Below are 25,692 nucleotides of genomic sequence, written 5' to 3' on the forward strand. Positions count from 1 at the left end.
CCCACCACTAATTATTTGCGATCTAGGAAATCAAACAAATAATTCAAATAGCTGTTGTAAACCCAAGCAAACGTATTATAATTAAAGAAGAGGTTTAAAATGATTGTGAACCACATCAATGGATAATAAAACTAGAAACAATGATTTTAAATTTGGCTCGAAAGACACAAACAAAGTTTCCCAAAACTTTGAAATATTTAGAAAATCTCGTAACAAAAATGACTACCTTCGGCCGACTTCGGCCATTCTGAGCTCAATTTGGAAACAATTTCTTTTTTGGCCTTTTCTGGCCTTTAGAAGGCGATTTCGGCCATTCTGAGCTCAATTTGGGATCAATTTCTTTTTTGGCCTTTTCTGGCCTTTAGAAGGTGATTTCGGCCATTCTGAGCTCAATTTGGGATTATTTTCTTTTTTGGCCTTTTCTGGCCTTTAGAAGGCGATTTCGGCCATTCTGAGCTCAATTTGGGATCATTTTCTTTTTTGGCCTTTTCTGACCTTTAGAAGGTGATTTCGGCCATTCTGAGCTTAATTTGGGATTATTTTCTTTTGTGGCCTTTACTCGCCATTAGACGGCGATTTCAGCAATTCTGAGCTCAATTTGGTATCATTTTCTTTTGTGGCCTTTAGACGGCGATTTCGGCCATTCTGAGCTCAATTTGGGATCATTTTCTTTTTTGGCCTTTTCTGACCTTTATAAGACGTTTTCAGTCATTCTGAGCTCAATTTGGGATCATTTTCTTTTGTGGCCTTTTCTCGCCTTTAGAAGGCGATTTCGGCCATTCTGAGCTCAATTTGGGATCATTTTTTTTTACCTTTTCTGACCTTTCGAAGACGATTTCGGCCATTCTGAGCTCAATTTGGAATCAATTTCTTTTTTGGCCTTTTCTGGCTTTTAGAAGGCGATTTCGGCCATTCTGAACTCAATTTGGGATTATTTTCTTTTTTGGCCTTTTCTGGCCTTTAGAAGGTGATTTCGGCCATTCTGAGCTCAATTTGGGATCATTTTCTTTTTTGGCCTTTTCTGACCTTTATAAGACGTTTTCAGTCATTCTGAGCTCAATTTGGGATCATTTTCTTTTGTGGCCTTTTCTCGCCTTTAGAAGGCGATTTCGGCCATTCTGAGCTCAATTTGGGATCATTTTCTTTTTTGGCCTTTTCTGGCCTTTAGAAGGTGATTTCGGCCATTCTGAGCTCAATTTGGGATCATTTTCTTTTTTGGCCTTTTCTGACCTTTATAAGACGTTTTCAGTCATTCTGAGCTCAATTTGGGATCATTTTCTTTTGTGGCCTTTTCTCGCCTTTAGAAGGCGATTTCGGCCATTCTGAGCTCAATTTGGGATCATTTTCTTTTTTGGCCTTTTTTGACCTTTCGAAGACGATTTCGGCCATTCTGAGCTCAATTTGGAAACAATTTCTTTTTTGGCCTTTTCTGGCCTTTAGAAGGCAATTTCCGCCATTCTGAGCTCAATTTGGGATCATTTTCTTTTTTGGCTTTTTCTGGCCTTTAGAAGGCGATTTCGGCCATTCTGAGCTCAATTTGGGATCATTTTCTTTTTTGGCTTTTTCTGGCCTTTAGAAGGCGATTTCGGCCATTCTGAGCTCAATTTGGGATCATTTTCTTTTTTGGCCTTTTCTGGCCTTTGGAAGGTGATTTCGGCCATTCTGAGCTCAATTTGGGATCATTTTCTTTTTTGGCCTTTTCTGACCTTTAGAAGGTGATTTCGGCCATTCTGAGCTCAATTTGGGATCATTTTCTTTTTTGGCCTTTTCTGACCTTTATAAGACGTTTTCAGTCATTCTCAGCTCAATTTGGGATCATTTTCTTTTGTGGCCTTTTCTCGCCTTTAGAAGGCGATTTCGGCCATTCTGAGCTCAATTTGGGATCATTTTCTTTTTTGGCCTTTTTGACCTTTCGAAGACGATTTCGGCCATTCTGAGCTCAATTTGGAAACAATTTCTTTTTTGGCCTTTTCTGGCCTTTAGAAGGCGATTTCCGCCATTCTGAGCTCAATTTGGGATCATTTTCTTTTTTGGCTTTTTCTGGCCTTTAGAAGGCGATTTCGGCCATTCTGAGCTCAATTTGGGATCATTTTCTTTTTTGGCTTTTTCTGGCCTTTAGAAGGCGATTTCGGCCATTCTGAGCTCAATTTGGGATCATTTTCTTTTTTGGCCTTTTCTGGCCTTTGGAAGGTGATTTCGGCCATTCTGAGCTCAATTTGGGATCATTTTCTTTTTTGGCCTTTTCTGACCTTTATAAGACGTTTTCAGTCATTCTGAGCTCAATTTGGGATCATTTTCTTTTGTGGCCTTTTCTCGCCTTTAGAAGGCGATTTCGGCCATTCTGAGCTCAATTTGGGATCATTTTCTTTTTTGGCCTTTTCTGACCTTTCGAAGACGATTTCGGCCATTCTGAGCTCAATTTGGAATCATTTTCGTTTTTGGCCTTTTCTGGCTTTTAGAAGGTGATTTCAGCCATTCTGAACTCAATTTGGGATTATTTTCTTTTTTGGCCTTTTTTAGCCTTTAGAAGGTGATTTCGGCCATTCTGAGCTCAATTTGGGATTATTTTCTTTTTTGGCCTTTTCTGGCATTTAGAAAGGGTTTCCGGCTATTCTGAGCTTAATTTAGGATCTATATTTTTGGCCTTTACTGGCCTTTTTTCATAATTCACTTTTTCGATTAGATTGAAAACACTCTTAAACGAAATCCTAAAATCAATGTTTATAGTGCCATCAGATTGGTTGGGCAGATTTTCATAGAGAGATGTGCATTGTTTGAGTAGAAGGCGAAGACTAATTAGTTTAGATTTATTAAAATTATATGAGGGTTACAATAGATTGATTTTGTGTGTGGATTGGTAGAAAGAATTTAAAATGATGTAATCGGGAACAATGACACACTATTATATTATATTAAAAGAATGAAGCACGTTTATTGTAGTGCTCTGAGTGTTACACTAACCATTAATGCGACGAAATAGTGATGATGATGATGATGTTGATGATGACGCTACAAATGTATTTAATACCAGCACTAATCTCAAAATATGTTTTCTATTGATAATAAAATCACAGAATGTCTAACATATAGTTTATGAAATCTCTTTTAATAAGGCATGAAAATCTGACTGAATTTAGCAAATAAAAGTGGTCATAATCACATTTTAAGCATACCTGTGTCCTGTGTACGAGCATTATTATCTCCCCGAGTATAGTTGCCAGGCTAAGAGCCAGTACTCATGAACGGCGAATGGGATGACTTAATAAATATTCATTAATTTATTCGTACATCAATTCGAGAAAGCAGTTGCGATAAATCACATTTCCATATTTTTTCCTTCTACATTCAAACCGGCTCTAATTTTTGCTGACACTAACCTTCTGAAGCAAACAATCAAAATATTTTTGCTATGGCCTGTTATGATGAAATATTATTTGTACATTATTTACTAGTTTATGGGTTCATATTTGCCATAAATTAACAGAATGATAAAAAAATATTTGAAAATCTTACATATATTATTATATTATGCATACATTTAACACCTGCTTATTCTTAAAGGCGAACATTCGTATTTACCATAAATAAATTCAAATTTTCCACCGTTCAGCCTTACACACATCAACTACAAGGTTTTATTTGCTTTGCCCGCTCCACTTCCAGGTCAAGGTAATGCTTCGGGTTTCGGATGACCCACCCAAAGCGGCTGCTCAGGCCGGCAGCCAGGAAGAAACACAAACTGCAACCGTACAGTCCGCGTCGGCTGGCGGTGGTGGCAGCAGCAGTTATCTAACGGTGGACAAGAAGAAACGCCAGGTGACGCTGTGTGAAACGCAAACAAACCTCGCCAGCAGCAGTGCAGCGACGCCGGAGCGTGGCCCAATGGTATCAGCACCGAAAATGTTTGCATTCGATGCATTATTTACGACCGAGGACTCCCAGGTAGGTTTGCCGAAAAGGAACACCCTCTTGTTGTTGTTGTGATCAGTTATACGTACAAAGAAGGGGTGTGATTGCGTGTGAGAGAACAAACTGCAGTGGATAGATAGAGAATAACACATACGAGTTAGGGAGGTTTTATACGGGATACGAAAATTTAATGCTGTGGATAATCAGTTAATCGAGCGTTACTCTGCGGAGGGCACGATTACTGGTTGGATTCTTTGTTTTCACTATTCTCGAGCTGGCTGGTTTCTAACTTTCATGATGTCATTCTATTTGATTCATAAAATAATACTGAATTTTAGCCTAATTGAAATTTAGATTTTTTGATACTTTGGTATAGAATTATTTCATCATTACTCTTGGAAAAAAATATTCTTTTATGTTTCCAAATAATCAAAATGGTTTTCAACAATCACACCTATCGGTGAAAGCAGCATACCTTCCTATGCAGCAGTAAGATGTGTCTGAAACGCAAACTACTCGCGTAGGATTTCCATTGTTTATTCCGTTCGGTTGGATCAATGTGGGGTGAATAATTGATTGGAAGCAATCGCATCCATTCATTAGGTATTAGCATAGCTCCTATCTTTCCTTTCCTCCTCATCACTAAGCCAGTGGCGGGTGGCTGGACAGCAGACACCAATTGGATCGGGTTAATGGAGTGTGAATTTGACGAGTGTCGGTGAAGTGAGCATCTTGATTTATATTTAAAAGCATTGGCACGGACAGAGTTACTACAGAGGAAAAGGGATTCAATTCACTCGCCGAGTTTTGATTTTTCGGCTTCGACATTCGTTGAGCGGGATTATTGTTAATTTACCCTCCGATAAATTAGAACTTTTAGCTTTATCCCAGCTTAATATTATTTTTGCTAGCTGGAACAAAATTTAGGAAAATAACAGTCAATTCTTTTAGCTTTTCATATATTTATTTAAATTCACACTGTTATACAATATTGGTAACCTACGCTAGCTTCGTCAGGTAAGCTAGAAAATTTACACCCACCATTATCCTGGTAATCTTCTCCCCCCCACTGGCTTCCGCACCAGGAGGAAACGATTTGCGGAGTAAGCAAAAATCTCGAAAGCATAATCTAATAACGAGCCATCTTATAGCTAAGCAAAATCCAGACGGATGAGCTGAAAACGAGTCCTCGCGACGTCGTTGCCGTCGTCATTCGACAGAACTGGAGCTCGGTACGAAATTATTAGTATGCCGGTGGAGACGCACGCACCTGGTGGCGAATGCTCTTTGACCAGCGAGCACGACGGAAGGATAAAAAGTATTAAAGGGCAGACACGGTATGATAATGATGAATAATGTCGTTGGATTGGCACCGGTTTCATCGGACATTATACGGAAGCGAATACTTTCGTCATGAGCGCGACAACCAAGGTTTCCGTAAGAAGAAGACAACGAAAAACTTCTTCCGTTGAGAGTATAGACAACCGGGCAAACAGGTTGACAGAAAGTTAGCTAATGAAAAACGTGATCTTAATGCGAAATTACTATCGTCTTCGTCAAACGGAGTTTCTGGAAAAGGATACTTCTAGGGTTTCCTCGCTCGTTAGTCGGCGGTTGGAAATTTCCGATACAATTACTGACAGCTCGGGATTAGAATCTTTTGTTTGCGTGAAGAATAGGAAATCCAATTTAATGACAATCTTGATTATTAATTAATAATCAATTATAATTACGGTTTTGTTTGTTCTTGTTGTTGTTTCCTTCCACAGCACGACATTTGCGGGAGTGCGCTATCGGAAGTAATACCGGCGGTACTGGAAGGATCGGACGGATGTTTGCTGTCTCTAGGATATCCGGGAGCAGGTACGAATAACATTGATTTGTAATATCGATCGAGTATAGCGTGGTACTTTACTTTTTCTTTTCACTTCGGTGTCTTTTTGCCTTTCTCCTAGAAAGGTATAGCAATCACTTGCAAAACCGAAGATATAAAGTGCTCCAAAGGGCCGAATGGCATATATCACATGACTCAGCTCGACGAGCTGAGCATTTTCTGTATGTGTGTGTGTGTGTGTGTGTGTGTGTGTATGTGCAGATTTTTATTCTCACTCACGTTTCTCAGAGATGGCTGGACCGATTTTCATGAAATTAATTGCAAATCAAAGGTCTCGTTGTCCCATAAGATCCTATTAAATTTCATTGTAATCGGATTTTTAGTTTAGTGGTTATGTATCAAAATGTAAAAATCATGAAACATCATTATCTCAAAAACTACACAACCGATTTGAACAAAATTGATTTCAAATGAACGGGCTACCTGAAATACCCTTAACTCTCGAATTTCATAAAGAGTGAACTTGTTGTTTAAAAGTTATGACAAGAAATGTGTTTTGAAGACTACTTAATCTCACTCATGTTTCTCAGAGATGGCTGTACCGATTTTCATAAAATTAGTGTCAAATGGAAGGTCTAGCTGCCACATAAGACCCTATTGATTTGTTTTGCAATGAAACTATTACTTTGCCTGTTATGTTTAAAAATGTGAAATCCAGCCATGAAAAGGAACATATTCCGAAGACTACTTGAACTCACTCACTTTTCTCAGAGATGGCTGACCCGATTTTCACAAAATTAGTGTCAACTAATAAGTCTAGCTGCCTTGTAACACCCTATTGAATTTTACTGTATTCGGACTGTAACTTCGTCTGTAAAGTACCAAAATGTGAAAATAACGAAACTTCATTATCTCAGTAACTACACAACCGATTTGATCAATATTATTATGAGACGAGCGGGCTAGTTAAGGGTTACCTAATGAATTATGATTGAACACGTGATTTCAAAGTTTGGCTGCCCTATACGTTCCCTTTTTATTTGATTATAATCGAACTTAAGCAACCGTTATGTATTGAATTGTTAATAAAACAACGAAAGTCTATTATCTCAAAGGTTACATGACTTATTTGAACATAACTAGTGCCATACGAACGAGTCATCTCTCAAACTTACAAATAACAAACTTCATAACAATTTGATGTGTGGCTCAAAAGTTATGGAATGAAAAGAAATTCAAAGGCAATTTGAAACTATACCTGCTTTGATTGATATATGTGGTCTCAACATAATTTTGTACTATTTGAACGTTCCAAATTCATTGATTCCTTGCGATGTGTTTAAAATCTGCAAATGCACGACGAAACGGCCATAGGATATGATCAAAGTCAAATAACAAATCGTTTGAAATGATTGGTTTTGTCGAAATGACAACATCCTCGACTTTTGGCTTCTGTACATCACCTTAATTCTTAATATATTCATATTGGGTGGTATTCGGTCATTTTCAGCAGATTTTCTGGCATCAATCTGACACCGGAAATACCCATATTGGGAGGTATTTAGTTATTTTGGTTGTTTTCCAGAAACTAGAAGTGGTCGTCTTTAAATTCAAAATGGTGTCAAGGGTCAACGTTTGGTTTCTATGCATCATCTCGATTACGGAAATATCCATATTGAGTATTATTTGGTCATATTCGACTGTTTCCTATAAGTTGCCATTTAGTGATTCACAATGGTGCCTGAGGTCAATTGTTAGCTCATTCTGGTTCCAGAGATACTCATATTGGATGGTATTTGGTTATTTTAGGCTGTTTTTCACAAACCGGAAGTCGCCATCTTGGATTTCAAAATGGTATTTAAGATAATTTCTGGCCTCTGAGCGTCATTCTGGTTGAAGAAACACCCATATTGGGTGTAATTCGATCATTTCCCGCTGTTTCCCAGGAACCGGAAGTCGCCAACCTAGAATCCAAAATGGGATGTGTGGTCGATTTCAGCTGCTGTGTATCATTCTAGTTTCGGAGATACTCATGTTAGACGGAACTCGGCCATTTTTGGCTGTTTTCCAGAAACCACAAGTTGCCATCCTACAATTCATAATGGTGTCTGAAGTCGATTTGTGACTCCAGTGCATCATTACGATTCCGGAAATACCCATATTGGGTGGTATTTGGTCGTTTGCCCTTGTTTTTCGAAACCGGATGTCGCCATCTTAGAATTCAAAATGGTATCTGTGTTCGAATTTAGCTCCTGTGTATCATACTTTATCCGAATATTATTATATTGGGTGGAAATCGGCCATTTTTGGCTGTTTTCCAGAAACCGGAAGTTGCCATTTTACAATCCAAAATGTTGTCTGAGGTCGATTATGGAACATATTTGTTATCACATTCACCTGCCAAATATGGTTCCATTTAGATGATTAGTTCGCGAGATGTTCAGAAATTTGTGCAGAAACATGTGCTTCCAGAAGAGGGAGGGGCGTCGAACCATTATGGACATATTTGTTATCCTTTAAAACATCCACATGCCAAATTCGGTTTCATTTGCTTTGTTTGTTCTTGAGTTGTGCAGAAATTTATGTTTCATTTGTATTGGACCCCTCCTTTCCAGAAGAGGGAGGGGTCTCAAACTATCATAGAAACCTTTATCGGGACCAAAACCCCCTACATACAAATTTTCACGTCGATCGGTTCGGTAGTTTTCGAGCCTATATGGATCAAACAGACAGACAGACCGGACTACATTTTTATATGTATTGATTACAACATCAATATTTTAGAACCTAAAGAGTGAATATACATTTATTGGATTGAAGCGTTCATGTAAATCTGTTTTTACAAATAAATGTTTGAATGAGAAAGGCTGGGTCTGACCGCTAGGTGGATAAATTTAGGTTTTTATTAAAATATCGATACATATTTAAATCCGCAAACATAAAAGTGTACAGTATATTTTCAGCTCCAGGAAGCTGTACAAGAAATATTTTGTAATTGTCAATGAAATTAATCTACAAATATTTTTGCCTTTCTCCTAGAAAGGTATAGCAATCACTTGCAAAACCGAAAGTATAAAAGTGCTCCAAAGGGCCGAATGGCATATATCACTCGACTCAGCTCGACGAGCTGAGCATTTACTGTATGTGTGTGTATGTGTGTGTGTGTGTGTGTGTGTGTTTGTGTGTGTGCGTATGTGCAGATGCAGATGTCTTGTTGTCCCATAAGACCCTATTAAATTTTTTTGTAATCGGATTTTTAGTTTAGAGGTTATGTATCAAAATGTGAAAATTACGAAACAACATTATCTCAAAAACTACACAACCGATTTGAACAAAATTTGTTTCAAATGAACGGGCTACCTTAAAAACCCTTAACTTTTGAATTTTATGACGATTGAATTTGTGGTTCAAAAGTAATGAAAAGAAACGGGTTCTGAAGACTGTATAATCTCACTCATGTTTCTCAGAGATGGCTGGACCGATTTTCATAAAATTAGTGTCAAATGGAAGGTCTAGCTGCCACATAAGACCCTATTGATTTGTTTTGCAATCGGACTATTACTTTGCCTGTTATGTTTAAAAATGTGAAATCAGGCTATGAAAAGGAACGTATTGCGAAGACTACTTGGGCTCACTCACTTTCCTCAAAGATGGCTGACCCGATTTCCACAAAATTAGTGTCAAATGAAATGTATAGCTGCCTCATAGCACCCTATTGAATTTTACTGTAAGCGGACTGTAACTTCGTCTGTAATGTATCGAATTGTGAAAATCACGAAACTTCTTTATCTCAGAAACTACACAACCGATTTGAACAATATCGATATAAAATGAACGAGCTAGTTAGGGGTTAACTGATGAATTATGATTGAACACGTGGTTCAAAAGTTTGGCTGCCCCATACGTTCCCATTTCATTTAATTTTAATCGAACTTAAGCAACCGTTATATATTAAATTGTTAAAAAACAACGAAAGTCTATTATCTCAAAGATTACATGACTTATTTGAACATAACTAGTGTCATACGAACGAGTCATCTCTCGAACTTACAAATAACATAATATATCATAACAAAAGAACTTACAAATAACATAATGTATCATAACAATTTGATATGTGGCTCAAAAATTCTAAGGCTATTTAAAACTATACCTGCTTTGATCGATATATGTGGCCTCAACATAATTTAAATGTGGTATCGTACTATTTGAACGTTCCAATTTAATTGATTCCTTGCGATGTGTTAAAAGTCTGCAAATGCACGACGACTCGGCCATAGGATAAGATCAAAGTCAAAGAACAAATCGTTTGAAATGATTGGGTTTATCGAAACGACAATATCCTCGACTTTTGGCTTCTGTACATCGCCCTAATTCTAAATATATTCATATTGGGTGGTATTCGGTCATTTTTAGCAGACTTTCTGGCATCAATCTGACACCGGAAATACTCATATTGGGAGGTATTTATTTATTTTGGTTGTTTTCCAGAAACTAAAAGTGGTCATCTTTAAATTCAAAATGGTGTCCAGGGTCAATGTTTGGTTTCTATGCATCATCTTGTTTACAGAAATATTCATATTGAGTATTATTGGGTCATTTTCGACTTTTTTCCTAAAAGTTGCATTTAGCAATTCAAAATGGTGCCTGAGGTCAATTGTTAGCTCATTGCATCATTTTAGTTCCAGATATACTCATATTGGATGGTATTTGGTTATTTTAGGCTGTTTTTCACAAACCGGAAGTCGCCATCTTGGATTTCAAAATGGTATTTGAGATAATTTGTAGCCTCTGAGCGTCATTCTGGTTGAAGAAACACCCATATTGGAAGTCGCCAACCTAGAATCCAAAATGAGATGTGTGGTCGATTTCAGCTTCTGTGTATCATTCTAGATCCGGAGATACTCATGTCAGACGGATATCGGCCATTTTGGCTGTTTTTCAGAAACCACAAGTTGCCATCCTACAATTCATAGTGGTGTTCTCGCAACATTCTGGCTCCGGAGATACTCATATTGGGTGGTATTTGGTCACTTTGGGCTGTTTTTCAGAAACCAGAAGTCGTCATTTTGAACTTTAAAATTGCCTGTGAAATCAATTTCTGTCATGTGGGCGTAATTCTGGTTCCGAAAACATTCATATTGAATGGTATTTGGTCATTTCCGGCTGTTTGCCAGACACCGGAAGTCACTATCTTAAAATTCAAGATTGTGTCTGTGATCAATTTTTAGCTTCTGTGCATCTTTCTGGTTCCGGAGATACTCATATTTATTGGGAATCGTCCATTTTAGGCTGATTTCCATAAACCGAAAGTTGCTATCTTACAATCCAAAATGTTGCCTAAGGTCGATTATGGAACATATTTGTTACCACTAAAACATTCACCTGCCAAATTTGGTTCCATTTAGTTGGTTAGCTCTCAAGATGTGCAGAAATTTGGGTTTCATTTGTATGGCATCCCTCCCTTCCAAAAGAAGTAGGGGTGTCAAAACATTATGGACATATTTTTTACCCCTTAAAACATCTACATGCCAAATTCGGTTTCATTTGCTTGGTTTGTTCTTGAGTTGTGCAGAAATTTATGTTTCATTTGTATGGGACCCCTCCCTTCCAGAAAAGGGAGGGGTCTCAAACTATCATGGGAACCTTTATCGGCACCAAAAACCCCTACATACAAATTTTCACGCCGATCGATTCGGTAATTTTCGAGCCTATATGGATCAGACAGACAGACAGACCGGATTGCATTTTTATATGTATAGATTACAACATCAATATTTTTTGAGAGTGAATATTCATTTATTGGGTTGAAGCGTTCATGTAAATCTATTTTCACGAATAAAAGTTTGAATGAGATAGGCTGGGTCTGACCGCTAGGTAGATTAATTTAGGTTTCATCATAGAGTTCACCTTGAAAATTATTCATAATTAAAAATTGAAATATTATGAGGCATATTTTATTGTAAGGAATCAAGAAAGAAAAAAAAACATAAATATTGTCAGTTGTAGAGCAACTCCCGTAGAAGTCGAATTCGAAATATTTTGACAGTTTCTTGTTGGGAAACTCTTCGTCTTAGAGTGCTGGAACTTTCTTCTTGATACGTGAAGTTTGTAAAAAGTTGTGCTAAATGGAAAACGCAAACAAAAACACAATTCTGCGCACCATGCGGTTTTCGTCCGTGTGGTCCGCTCTGGAAATCGCAGAAACACTGACATTCGCCAGATCAACTGTGCTCAAACATTTCCGAGAAAGGATGACTGTTAACCAGAAGGATCAGATAGAGCATTGTAGTAGAACATACGCTTGGCGACTGGATTGGAAGGTATTTAGGGCAATCAAGGTAAACCCAGGACTTTCAGATTAAAATAACGCAAGAAAATAGGGTGCTTACAATAATACTATCCGGAGGTTCCAACCACGATGAGGCTACCGCTCTTCCCGTACTTGTAGCAACCCAACAGGTCGCATAAGCAGAACCTAGAGGCTACAACATGCTTCCAAGATTATGAAACATACGTAAAAATGAATTTTGGACAGCTGTGAAAGTGCCTCGAAAAACGAGGTTCGAGCGTTTGTTAAGGCACACATAGTTCCTGTTGAGTTTTGGCCGGATTTGACAAGCTGTCCCTATAGCCGGAAGTAGTTCAGTACTACTGTGACAAGGATGTCAAACAACCCAATTGCCCCCAATTCCGCCCAATAGAAAAGTGCTGGGCAATAATTCTATCTTCTATCTTCTATCTTCTATCTTCTATCTTCTATCTTCTATCTTCTATCTTCTATCTTCTATCTTCTATCTTCTATCTTCTATCTTCTATCTTCTATCTTCTATCTTCTATCTTCTATCTTCTATCTTCTATCTTCTATCTTCTATCTTCTATCTTCTATCTTCTATCTTCTATCTTCTATCTTCTATCTTCTATCTTCTATCTTCTATCTTCTATCTTCTATCTTCTATCTTCTATCTTCTATCTTCTATCTTCTATCTTCTATCTTCTATCTTCTATCTTCTATCTTCTATCTTCTATCTTCTATCTTCTATCTTCTATCTTCTATCTTCTATCTTCTATCTTCTATCTTCTATCTTCTATCTTCTTTCTTCTTTCTTCTTTCTTCTTCCTTCTTTCTTCTCTCTTTTTTCTTTTTTGTCTTTCTTTTATCTTTTTTCTTTCTTCTTTCTTCTTTATCTTTCTTCGTTCATCTTTCTGCTCTCTTCTCTCTACTCTAATCTCACAACTCTAATCTCTCTAATCCAATCTCTTTACTCTAATCTCTCTACTCTAATCTCTCTAGTCTAATTTCTCTATTCTAATCTCTCCACTCCAATCTCTCTACTCTAATCTCTCTACTCTAATCTCTCTACTCTATTTTCTCTACTCTAATCTCTCTACTCTAATATCTCTACCTCTTTTTCTCTTCTGTTTTATCTTTTCTGACGAGACGTGGCTTGGCAAATTGGCCGCAGTCTAGTATCTCTACATCAGGACAAGCATGGTTTTTGAAGCAACCTACGCCCCTTTCCAAAATACATTCCACAGACAGAGTCGAATTGGTTATAACACCGTCAATCTCGCGTGTTGAAAGCTCGGCAGAACCTAAGAGAGTAATGTTCAATTCGTACAGAATAAAGGCAAAATTGCAAGATGGTTGACAGAACCTTTCGCGATGAAGATGTTGCTGCTCAAATCACAGGAACAGACTCCCACACGAGATATTTCTTTTTGCAAACTGCAACAGCCTAATGTGTTTGAAAATCTCTACCACATTGCTTCTTTCATTTGTCGTATAATATTCTTATGCGTTGGTGACGGTTGATTTGGCCACATTCAACAAATATTTCAACTTGAGCATCTCCCTTCACTCAACAATCGCTTATTTTGACTATTGTTTCTCTCAACTCTCGCTTCTTATTTCTCTCGCTTCTCCCTCTTCTCCCTCTTCTCTCGCTTCTTTTTCGTCTGTTTCTTTTCTCGTTTTTCTCTTCTCTGGTTTACTTCTTCTCTCTTCATCCGTTTCTCTCTCTCTCTTCTTCCGGATCTCACTTCTCTCTTCTCTCGTTCCTTTTGTCTCTTGTCTCATTTTCACCAATGTTTTGTTTTATTTCTCATTGTTGCTGAATTTTCTATGAATCCTTTTCTTTTATGAAAACTGCGAAAGGTTAGCTAAACATTGTTGGGTTTTTAATCATCGAAAAAGAGAAAGAAATTGTAACTGGTATTCTCCTCAATGTGTTTTTTTTTTTTGAGTGAATATTTAATTATGGTCAATTCTTGTCCACCCGAGCGCTGAGTGTAGTAGTTTTTTGCACCACCTTTCTTGCTTCTGTTTTGTGCAGTGTTCCTGCTGCTCGCAGAAAAAAGTAATACACTAACTGCTTACACCACAACTGAGTGAAACAAGAGTGGTGAATCACTCTAGGGAGAATACACAGAAGTACACAGCGGTGAGCACTGGTGAAAAAAATCAATAGCATTCGAAGAGCAAACACACGTGACAGGCAGCTGGATGTATTTTATTTTTTCAGTTTCGAGATGCAAAGCAAACAACGCTATCAACTTTCCTACCCAGATGCTCCCCTCATTTGACATTTTCGTAAAGACGCACAATAAAAGAACTGTAGTGTTGTGTAGTTATTGTGAGTAATGCCCTTTCGTGTGTGAAAGCTCACACCAGGTTCTGTCTCTTTGGAGAGATATTTCAGATTCTACTGCGGTGTTTTCTGCATGCTCTTCAAGTACTTTGCAACCAGTGTGAGAGCAGTTGTTTTCGCAGTGAAAGGCATTCTAATATACGATAGTTTCGATAGTGATAGAGGAACGACAAGCCTGTAGCATATCTTTTATTGATTTCATAAAACAAAAAAAAAACAAATGAGCTGTGTGAGATAATTATTTTTTTCATTTTTCTTTTAACTTATTTTCTTATACAAGCCCGTTTCAAAACTTAATCATGACAATGATCTTTGATTGCTTTTTGTGATAGACAGAAGAAGCAATCAAATAGATGCGGCGATTACCACGATAAAACACAAAAATGATATTAAAAAAAATATACTAAATTTGGCACATCTCTTAATAAAATTGCGCTACTCTCGTACTATTAAAATATCATTGTTCACCACTTGTAGTACTCAATTATGAACATGCAACCGTATTTTTTTTTGCAGGGCAATCACGCACCATGTTCGGCACGTTGGCATCGGCTCCGTCGGACCTTGGGGCCATCCCGTGCGCCATCGCCTGGCTGTACAAGGGAATTAATGAGAAACGTCAGAAATCGGGCGCGAGATTTTCCGTCCGCGTCAGTGCACTGGGCGTGAACGCCACCAAACCGGGCTCATCGTCAAGGGATTTACTGGCCGGTCATGCGACAGGTAATTAATCACATCGCACTCATATGTTTCACATCTCCGCTGGGCAGGAGATCACGGTTGGTCCGACCTTACGCGCGTTTCCACGCGGCCGGAAGCTCCACGACAAATGTTGTACACCTAGTTGTCGAACTCTTACCGATACACTGTTGATGCTGCACACGTTTCGAAGCCCATTTATTATAACTTTATAAATGTCACGGTACAACTGTGCCTGCCTGCTCTGCTCTGGCGTAGGTCTTCCGGGACCTCTCCCGACCATTTATTGGCGGTAACTCGCTGTCGCTCGGAGTGAATTTCGCTTTTTTTCCTGGGTTGTGTCAACACGTGCGTTACTAGCATGGAGAGGCCACCGTTCGGTTCAGCGGTTGTACGGCACCATGTTGTACATTTATTGTCGTTTGTTCAACTTGGGTTTGATTCCAGCTTCTGTACAGTTTCTATGTAATGAGAAACTCGCAAAGGAACCAAAACGTAGGTGACAGTTTTAGTGTACTACAAGATTATTCAAACATTGGAAGGGGTTAATCGTTAATGTTAATCGGGTTATTTTGTGCTCTAAAATTTCTGAAAATTAAGTTTACAATGCCTAACTGATATCTGTTCTCTCAGAAACAAAGCTGGTGCTTAAATTTGAAAGTAAAATGTTCGGAATGGAGTATTTTTATTCAGCTACAAGAATTACATCCCTATTAAATAGCGGGTACTGAATGCTTAAAATAAACTTTCTCCTCGAATAAAATTTTTAAGCGGCCCCAAACAGCATGTTCACTGACAGCAACATTGTATTGTTTCATAAAATGATACCATTCATCACATTCCACCGATAAATTGTAGATAAATAAAGTTACACATTCCAGCCCGGAAAATACGAATTTGACTTCAATTACTTCCGCAGATGAAAAACCTTACCGCAGCCGTTCGCAGCGGGGACCCGGTTCTACCTATCCCAGAGGAACAACAAGTGCAAAAATATTCTCCGCAACAAATAATTGACATTCCTGAAATCAAATCAAAATGAGTACACTTTCCAGCAGAGAATTTCAATTAAAATCGCTCTGTGGTAGGCATTTCTGGCGATTGCAGAATTAGACGCGACTGGAATTCCGTTTAATAGTGTCGACTTCCGGGCAACTAGCCACCGTAGCAAGCTCGCACTACCCCGATAGCTGATAATTTGGAGTGATTTGATGTGAGTTCCGGCTAGAGTCTATAATGAATATTGATGTCGCCCTGGGCAAGCGGGGGTAGTAAAGTGCACTGGCAATAAGCGGCCCAACTAGCCAACCGGGCAGTTGAGCAGCGTCGAAAAAACCGCCCCAAGTTATATCGGATGTCGGATGATGACGATGATGATGCAAATCACAATCACGTTTGACGGAACCGTTGCTCCGTTCCGGGCCAATTGAACGGCTGATTTCTAGACGCGTCAATTGCCGAACTTGTTCGGTAATTAATTTGAACTTTGCTGAAGCGAGAGAGAGTAGCCTGGGTGTCGCTCGTTCGGGGATGTTTTTATTTGCTCGCTCAAACTCGTGGCCGCGTGGTCGGCCGAAACCCGCCACCAGAAAAACACGAGTACGAATTAATTCCATTTAATTTGGCATCAAGTGGAGCATAAACTCAGAAGGCATACGCGGACACAAGCTTCAGCACAAAAGTGAGCGGGTTTTGTGTTTGCCCCGGGACGCCTAGACAGGGCAATCGAGAATGAACGGAAAAGGGCTGCATATCATGGTCACCGCTTTCGATTCATGTTGAAGTTGCTGTATCGCTGTTTGTTTGTGTCGCACGGTGATTCAATGTTGGGCATTTATCGCCGAACATATCGATTATTTCTAACAAATCTGCCTAACCTAGTCAGGGTCGTATTGAAAAATTAGCAAATCAAAAGATCATCAAAAGAGTAAACATTTTAAATCATTTTGTTATCCCGTAAATTCAACAGCAAAGGGTTAATCGTTGTCGCGTCAATTTTCCGCTTCCCCGCTTTCACCATCCGGTCATAGACTGCATCGTGCCAGAAAATTGGCAAGGGTTATAAATTAATTGTTTAATAATTCACTAATAGCATCAGCATTTATCATTTTCATACCTACCAGTCTCTGTCACCCCTGTTCGGAGTGGATCGGTTCGAAATTGGCGTCTGCACAGACACTTTGCTGCACAGACAGACCGGAGGTAACTTTTTGACTCTCCACGGTCCCGCTCTGTGCCGGTTGACATCGGTTCAGTATTAGCGTTGCTTGCTTGCTGGTGGAATCGAAACAGCGAAATGATTGTTGTTTCGCTGTTTATTAGGCAAAGGGCTAGACTGTTGTTTTGCCGCAGTAATATGGTTGCTAATTATGTTGGTTTGGTTTGATGTCGGAATGAATATGGGATGTAGAATTTAGGCACCGGTAGTGAAAATGAAGCTTGATGGCGACTCGCAGCCCTTGCTTCTAACAACAATCCGATGTTTGCCTTTCGATGCCAATTGGCTGAAAATGGGATGAAACGTTTGTGTTACCTTAAAAAGGTCGCAAAAAACAGAATTTTGTTTATATTTAATAAAGATTTCTCATTAATTCAGTGTCAAATTTATGAAGTTTGATAAAATCATCTGCGGTTGAGTGTTTACTCAAGTCTCGTGTACGAAATTTTCGTCGCATTTACTCAAAACGCTACTAAAACAAATTTCCCTCCCAGGAACCCGTTTTTGATCTTGTCATGCTATCTTTAGACCTTTCGATTAACAACTCTTCACATCTCACATCTTGGTCGTTGGCGTCTTTCTGCTGACTCGCACAGTTGTGTACGGCCTTCTCAACAAATTTTATTTTTTATGTTTTGTACTGAAAAGTTAACTTGCGATGCCCTCACTGCGCGAAAATCAACCATTGCGTACAATTGTGTACAGCTTACGGTATATTATATCTTTGTGTTGTACAAATTCTCGGTTGTTTGCATCTTCTTTTCGAACCGTACAGTTGTGTACGTTCAATGGAATACATGAAGTTTTGCAAAATAATAAGGGAGATTAGAAATTGTTAGTTTTATAGTTCTGCTTTAAACTTGCGTTTGTGCATGAGCAAGCAGAATAGTTCTGACTCGAAACCATTTATTAGCAGAAACGATGAAAATATAGAATTTTATTCGAAAAGGCGTTGTCAGGGTGGCGAAAACCTGGAAAATCGGGGAATGGTAGGGAATCCATTTTCCGATCAGAGAAATCAGGAAATATCAGTGGGTGAACTGGAACAATCACTAAAAAAATTTAACCGAGACGCGATTCGTTTTGAAACTTTTTTTTTTCAGCGTAAGAGGCTAATACGGGGCTTCTACTGTTTGTTTTCATACGTGCTATTCTACGCAACATAGGGCTATGAATGTCATTTTGTTCTAATGGCTTCTTTTTGAATCCCGACTCATTTTTGAGAAATGAGAAATGTAGAAATGGTGTTGATGATTACAAACATTTTTATAGCCGAGCCAGAACGGTTTGTTTGATCGGTGTGACCTCATCAGTAAAAGGTTGTACAGGCAAACTTCGATATAAGGTACATTTCGAATTTTAATTTGCACTTTATATCGAATTGTACCTTATATCGAATCATGAAATATTTTCAACAAGAGGGCTTCAAACACTTTATTTTGTTGTCTTTTGTCTAAGTATAGTTTATTTTGGAAATAGAATCCAACTATAAGTGTGAACCAACTTGTTTTAAGTACAATTCAAATCACATAGTTTTTTTTTGCTTTTTAGGAGACTTTAAGCCGCATTCAAAAAATAAGTGTTCTAGAGCATTAAAAGGTGAAAAATTTTCAAGCCGTTATATTATTATTACTAGATTTTATTTACCATTTTACATACAAATTTTTATCGAAACTACTTCTTTTTTTTCTTCTTGTTATTTTTTAATTTTTGGTCCGATGTATAAGAACCATGAATATCTACTTACGGATTGAGATCTTTTTTTTAAATTATTTCTCCGTCCTTCAGGATTTCGAAACTTGCATTGTCCTCGTTGAATTTTAAAATGACCGTTTGAACTATCTTTTCATTACACATAAAAGTGGCCCAGAAATGCACTTTGCATGGTGGTTTAAAACGTGAAAAACGTGATCGTCAACCTTTTGAGTGTAAAAATGCCATTCAAATGATGTAGTGTATTCGACGATTTTTTTATACCTTAAGGAGAAACTTTTGATGCAAATAAATTTTTGATTAATCTGCCTAAAAGTGAGATGAAAAATTTATTTATATTATTACTTATCAAATCTTTGAATGAAATCTTTAGCAAAGTTGGCCTACTATGTTCTAGACATTTTTTCATATTTAGAAATACATTATTCTGCCGAACATAATTTAAGCATATTTTCAACTTTTTCCTAGGTTTTATTACATTTTTGATAAAAATGCTCTTTTTTAAATCAAAACTTGTTTCAGCTGAGAGGGTGTTCAAGTGCGGTTTATGAAAAAAAAACTGGGTTTGGAAATTTTTTTTGAACATTGTATTTTGAATTTCAAACAGATTGTTCAGGGGTCAAACATTGAAATAATTTTTTTTATCAGCTTCCCCGTTTTAATCCACACTATATCATGTTTTCTCGGCAAAATTAAATTTTTGTACGTTGTTTCAAACTTCCGCTAAGTGAAACATGTTTTTTTGACACTCCCTGAATAATCAATAGTAAGCAGAGATGTTGACAAGATAACCTATATGTTGTTTATAGAAGTTTCCATACCAATTTCGGAGTTATTTGTAACATAATATTAATATGTACCTTATATCGAGGTAAAATGTACCTTATATCGAGTGACGCTATATCGAGGGTACCTTATAACGAGGGTACCTTATATCGAAAGTTGCCTGTATAGAGTAATTTTGTTTTTAAATATACACTGACAAAAAATGTTTTAATAAAATTAGTTGAAAAAGTTTGAACCTAATTACTAAAACAAGTTTGATTATTATAGATTTCATTTTTTACGAAAAATTTCAAAAAATTAGCTAAGCATTTATGGTAGTCTTAGCAAAATAAGAGAAAAAATAAAGTTTTTGAGACTACATTTGAGTATTTTTAATCAAATTTATTTCGTGGATTAAATCACTTGAAAGACTCCGTCTTCAGAAAGTTGTTCAGGACGTCAGGGGCATTCGCTGAGCTAATAGAGGTTCACTGGCTTTCGGCTCTATTTGATTGAAAATAAGACCACTACGTGGTGCTATTATGCGTTTAGTTTTAAGTGGTATTAACTGAATTTATCCCGAGAGTCCAACTACTTAGAAAGTTTCAGTATTTAAGAACTCAGCTATTAAAATTTTGCATAAAAAATTAGGGTTTTTTTCACTGAATCTATTTAATAGGTCTCTTTCGACCACTGATTTTTGTATGTAGAGATACAATAAAGTTCTTATAAAACTTGTATTTCTTTGCTGGGAAAATCCGCCGGATGAGCTTAGGTCAAAAAACGAAAAACTGTATGCACACTGGCGCCACGTAGCAGTAGGATTCCGCACTAAACTGTCAATCAGTCAGAAGCTCTTGACCTTTTGAACAAGTTTGCTGGAGACCGCAACTTTCTAGAAAGTCGGAATCGCGAGCAAAGTTTAGGTCAGAATACAGCGAATTTCGTGCTCACTAGCGTCGCTGGAATTCTACTTTAAGCTGTTCATCAACCGAAAGGTATTGTCATTTGCGGAGACTACCGGTGTAGACTCCGCCAGGACCTGTGATAAATCGAAATAAAACATCAGAGTCCTGTACGCATGGTCATTCGACCATGCGGAACGCTTGATGAAACAAGATTGAATTTATTAAAATAACTCAACTTAATTCTACCCTACCAGAAGAGCCGGAGAGAATCAGTTCTCTTGTCCGATTCTTCGTCCTGTCCTCGTCTAATCCTCTCAATTTTAATTACTTAGTTTTACATTTGTATCTTCCGTCTCGCTCAATTTACTCGCGGACTGGCGTCACTTACTCAATCGTAAATCGTTCGGTATTTATTATTATTATTGTTATTTTAGGTTATTTGTCATGTGGCCGTCATCGTTTCGTTTCTCATGAAATAAGTAGAATTGCTAAGTGCATTGGAAAATGCTTATTAATCATACACGCGCGGCTATTATTTCAGAACCTGTCTGTGAGAACGGAATGTCGCGATTTATTTCAAATTCACGAAACATGCATAGACAAGAATATTCCTGTCCATGGGAATGTAATGCAAGACTTTATAAGAATCAAAAATGTTTTCCTAATTTCTTGGAAGGCCTGTTCACATTCTAACAATTTTACTGAAGATCGCAACTTTCTTTAATGCAAAAAACAGAACCTATGAACGACAGAAGTTCACTTTAAAACTATTCGAAAGAGGGTGCTCTGCAAACAAAAATTGAAATAGCAGCAAATTTGATTCAACACGCAAAAGTTCAAGCTTTAATCATCCAATGTGTCCTTTCAATTCGCACAGAACTTGCTCTAACTTCGCACAACCAATGCGTGATACGCATAACGCAAAATTTGTACAAGGAATACATTGACAGAGATCAAAATCAGAATATGGGTATTCATGTCGAGCTCGTAAACAAATACCCTGCCGTAAAAATACTCACCTCCATTGACGAGTAATGGAAGATACACAGTTTACGGCTGGGTATTCGTATACGAGCTCGATGTGAAGACCCCTAATATGTATCATATACACAAAAATCGTAATGTCTCGGTAAACTTCGGCTTCAGGCGAACGATCAGTTTCGAGGCGCTCAAAAAACCATTCTTTACTTTCGCGAGCCGGTGCGTATCAACGGCTCGTGCATCTCTAAAAATCGTCAGCAACCGAAACAGCCAATGGCGAGCCTTGTTGCCGCGGAAGTTATTGGAAGTGGTTTGGAACTGCGCAATACATTCAAAACACGCTAGAGCATCAAATGCGTTATGCCCAACGCACATGCGTTGTACTGGTTCCAATTTTGATCAGTAAATGCGCTAATTTCGCTCATAAATGATCTGGTTACGCACACTCCAACTTTTGCGTGAAGCTTGTTCAAAATTGAACCACAAAATACGAGATAAAAATAAAAAACTAATCTTTAGACCGGCGCGGCGTATGGATTGAAAAACTACACTTTTCAGAAGTAAGCTCTGTAATTAATGAAATTGCTTCTGGAGACTAGAAAATGCCGGGAAAATGAATATATTAGTTTCGGGATTCAGAAGTTAACTCTATCGATCTTTAAAACACCCTTTACAGAACGACTTACGACTTGCAGTAAATTCCGAAGTCATTTTCCATTCGGCAAGCCCCGCCTTAAAACAATATTACAATCAGAAAAAAGCCATCATTATTCTCAGACGTTCAATCCATTTTATACATGTATATTGAATAAATGTTTTATTTATTAAAAATAGAGGAGTGGAAAATGAGAAGAAAACCAGGAATTAAAAAAATCAATTAATAAATCTAATAAATTAAACACTAAGAGAATTTAACTAAAAATTATAATAACAAATTAAAGAACAAAAGAAACAATTATCGATATTCAGTGTCCAATATACCGTTGACCGATATTTATTATCATTGCATTTTCATCTTTTACGGTGGAAACAGCAACACTGTTTGTCCAGTCAGCACTGTAGATAAGCTTCCATGTGAGCCTTCGTTTTTAACCGCTTGATATTTTGATTACTTGTTACCGACAATGTTCTCACGATTTTGTAAGTTGCAAACAGATCACCTTTAAACTCCTATCTGTGCACTATAATTATTTTTTGCAGAAGAGCGTTTCCATGCCAAACTATCTGGAAATTCGCAAAACTTCAATCGACCGTTTTTGATTTGAATAAAACTTTGCAAACGTGTTTGGCTTAGCATACTACGTATTTTTCACAGGTTGAGTGTATTTTTAGACTCAAGAGTAGTTTTATACAAGGGCAAGGGGGCTCAAAGCATTGTAGTTCAAAAACTTTTGACTGTACAGAACGACTGAGAGTGATAAGTTCGATTTTTCGAAATATTCTTGATTTCCTAACTTCAGCTTCTTGAGTAGATGCGGTTTATGCAACAAAAATATTTTCGAAAAAAATAGACCACTCTGTTCTGTAACGGCTCATATGATGTGAGATTGAATAAAATGAATTTAAAAATACAATAAGAAGTGCAAAGAAGATCTCGGTTGGCTTCCTTTCATAGCTGAAATATTCAAATTTTTATCGTAGAAAACGCAAAAAAAAACACAATAAAAATTGATTCGAAAAACATATGGAAAGATCCCTTTATTGTTATATTGTGTTTTCAAAAAAAAAAGGGATGAACTTTCATGAAACTAATTCATGAAATGTCAATAGTTTTTTCTGCGTTCCTTTCTGCGGCTGAAAACATGAATTGAAATAACTTATTACAACAACGTTGCAGCGCTTGTGCAGACGTGTCGCTTCTTTCTACAACCATTCACCGCATAAAGTCATCCAAACAAATCATCTACACGTTCAAGCATCTACCACAACCACAAACGTTATTAACAGAAAGTGGAAAAATCGAAGCCCGAGGTGCGATGATTCACAGGTCAAGCGAAGCAGTAACGACCCAACACAGCTTTAGACCATTTTACAAGACGTTTCAGAAATCAATCTATGAATAAAATTTCAACACAAACCATGGAACTGCTGACATAACACACGTAAAAGCAACATCAGCAAATACCGTGTATCCTACCTTACCAGTTCGTAAAATGATCTATACACGTTTGCCAGTGTATGTACGGTAGGGTGACAGCGAAAAGGGTCATGTCAAATTTCGAAAACCGACCATGTACATTTTGTTTGTTGACCTAAAAAAATCACCTGTTCAAATTTTCAGCTCAATCGGACATGATTCAGGGGTGTCTCAAAGCATTCAAAGTTGTGATTTTTCGACTCTCGAAAATCAACCAAGGGGGGGAGAACATGGAATTGCGAAAATCGAAACTTTTTTTTCCGATGTCTTAAAAATGCATAAAACGTCGAGATGTTATCTAAAAAAAAATGTTGTCTGAAAATCAACCGTAAGCTTAACCCTCTAGTGCCCTATGCCGCCTCTAGATGGTCTTCAGTTAATGCTCTAAAAAGTTTCAATCAATACTTTGAAAATGTTTATAAAGATTCATAGTGATTTTTTCGAAGTCCGTCTAAAAATTAGGATGGGCACTAGATGGTTAATATGGGATATTCTAAGACTGGCTTATGAAATGACTCACAACTGGTTTCAAACCAGACGCAAATTATATTAAAGCTCATTAGGTATCTTAAACTTGATTTTCCATCGGGTGGTTCACTTTTTTTACCACCCTAATTTCGACCAAAAATTTTTTTTCGAAATAACACCTGATTATGACGTTTTAATGTTTTTAAGTCATTTAGCATCGAATAAAAATCGTTATCCATTCGTTGTTTTGCTTTCGTCTCGATTAGACGCAAATTGTTCATCTCCGTTTGAGTTCGCAAAATAACAATACACGAGTTATCGTACGGGTGTTTTTTTTTTGTCGATTAGTTCTTGTGCTGCGCGATAACAATAGCCTGCAGTTTATCGGCAGAAACATCTTCTGCACACTGGTAGGGGCAGGCTACCCCGCCAGTGATCTGATACGCAGCTGATATATCAGCAAGAATAGTTCTCCCGCACCGCTGTTACCCCGCTAGCAGCATGGACCACCATACGATCGAGCGAGTGGAAGTCAACTACAAGTGGCATCTACAAGGTCGCGTGTAGGATACGGCCACTGTGTCACAACACGAAGCTGGATCGTCATTGTTTGTTCTGCGGAGACGCTCGATTAATCCTACTATCAGCCGTGAGGTCGTGACTTAGACGTTCGGTGGAGTATTCACTTTAGAATTTTTATCATTATTATTAATATTATTATTATTATTGTTATTATTATAATTATTATTATTATTATTATTATTATTATTATTATTATTATTATTATTATTATTATTATTATTATTATTATTATTATTATTATTATTGTTATTATAATTATTACTATTATTGTTATTATTATTATTATTATTATTATTATTATTATTATTATTATTATTATTATTATTATTATTATTATTATTATTATTATTATTATTATTATTATTATTATTATTACTATTGTTATTAGTATTAGTATTACTGCCTTTTTTTAATTTTGATCCATTGTAGTTCGAAAAATTGTTTTTAGAATTTAATAGCAACTACTTGTTCCCCCCCCCCCCCCCCCCAATCAAATAATTTTTCGTTTGTGTGCGGTAGAGCGTAACGCTACCGCAAAATGGACGACATGCAGGTGCAACTATTCCTGGATTGGAAACAAATGGGGAAGAGATTGAGATCTCCCCCATCAATTCCCCTCTACCTTCCCCGCTACCTAGCCCCGTACCAAGGGTACCGGCAACACGGGTGAAAGCTTACCCAGATGCTTCGAAAGCTCCGTTCGTAGTTTACTTCAGGCCCATAAAGAAGCCTCTAAATATTATTCAAATCGGCAAGGACCTGGCAAAACAGTTTTCGGACGTAAACGAAATTACAAAGGTTAGACCGAACAAACTGCGAGTTGTTGT

General features: G+C 37.5%; 1 protein-coding gene across 3 annotated transcripts in view; it reads left to right on the forward strand.

Moving 5' to 3' along the window:
* LOC129726909 (kinesin-like protein CG14535) overlaps window positions 1–25,692 on the forward strand; it is a 312,223-nt gene that overhangs the window by 253,421 nt on the left and 33,110 nt on the right. For all 3 annotated transcript variants that reach the window (XM_055684158.1, XM_055684160.1, XM_055684161.1), the window contains 3 exons: window positions 3,664–3,942; window positions 5,679–5,772; window positions 14,911–15,117. In XM_055684158.1, the coding sequence (XP_055540133.1) occupies window positions 3,664–3,942; window positions 5,679–5,772; window positions 14,911–15,117 (580 nt within the window). The remainder of the gene's footprint in view (window positions 1–3,663; window positions 3,943–5,678; window positions 5,773–14,910; window positions 15,118–25,692) is intronic.

This window comes from Wyeomyia smithii, chromosome 3 (genome assembly GCF_029784165.1).
Source record: "Wyeomyia smithii strain HCP4-BCI-WySm-NY-G18 chromosome 3, ASM2978416v1, whole genome shotgun sequence".
NCBI lineage: Eukaryota > Metazoa > Arthropoda > Insecta > Diptera > Culicidae > Wyeomyia > Wyeomyia smithii.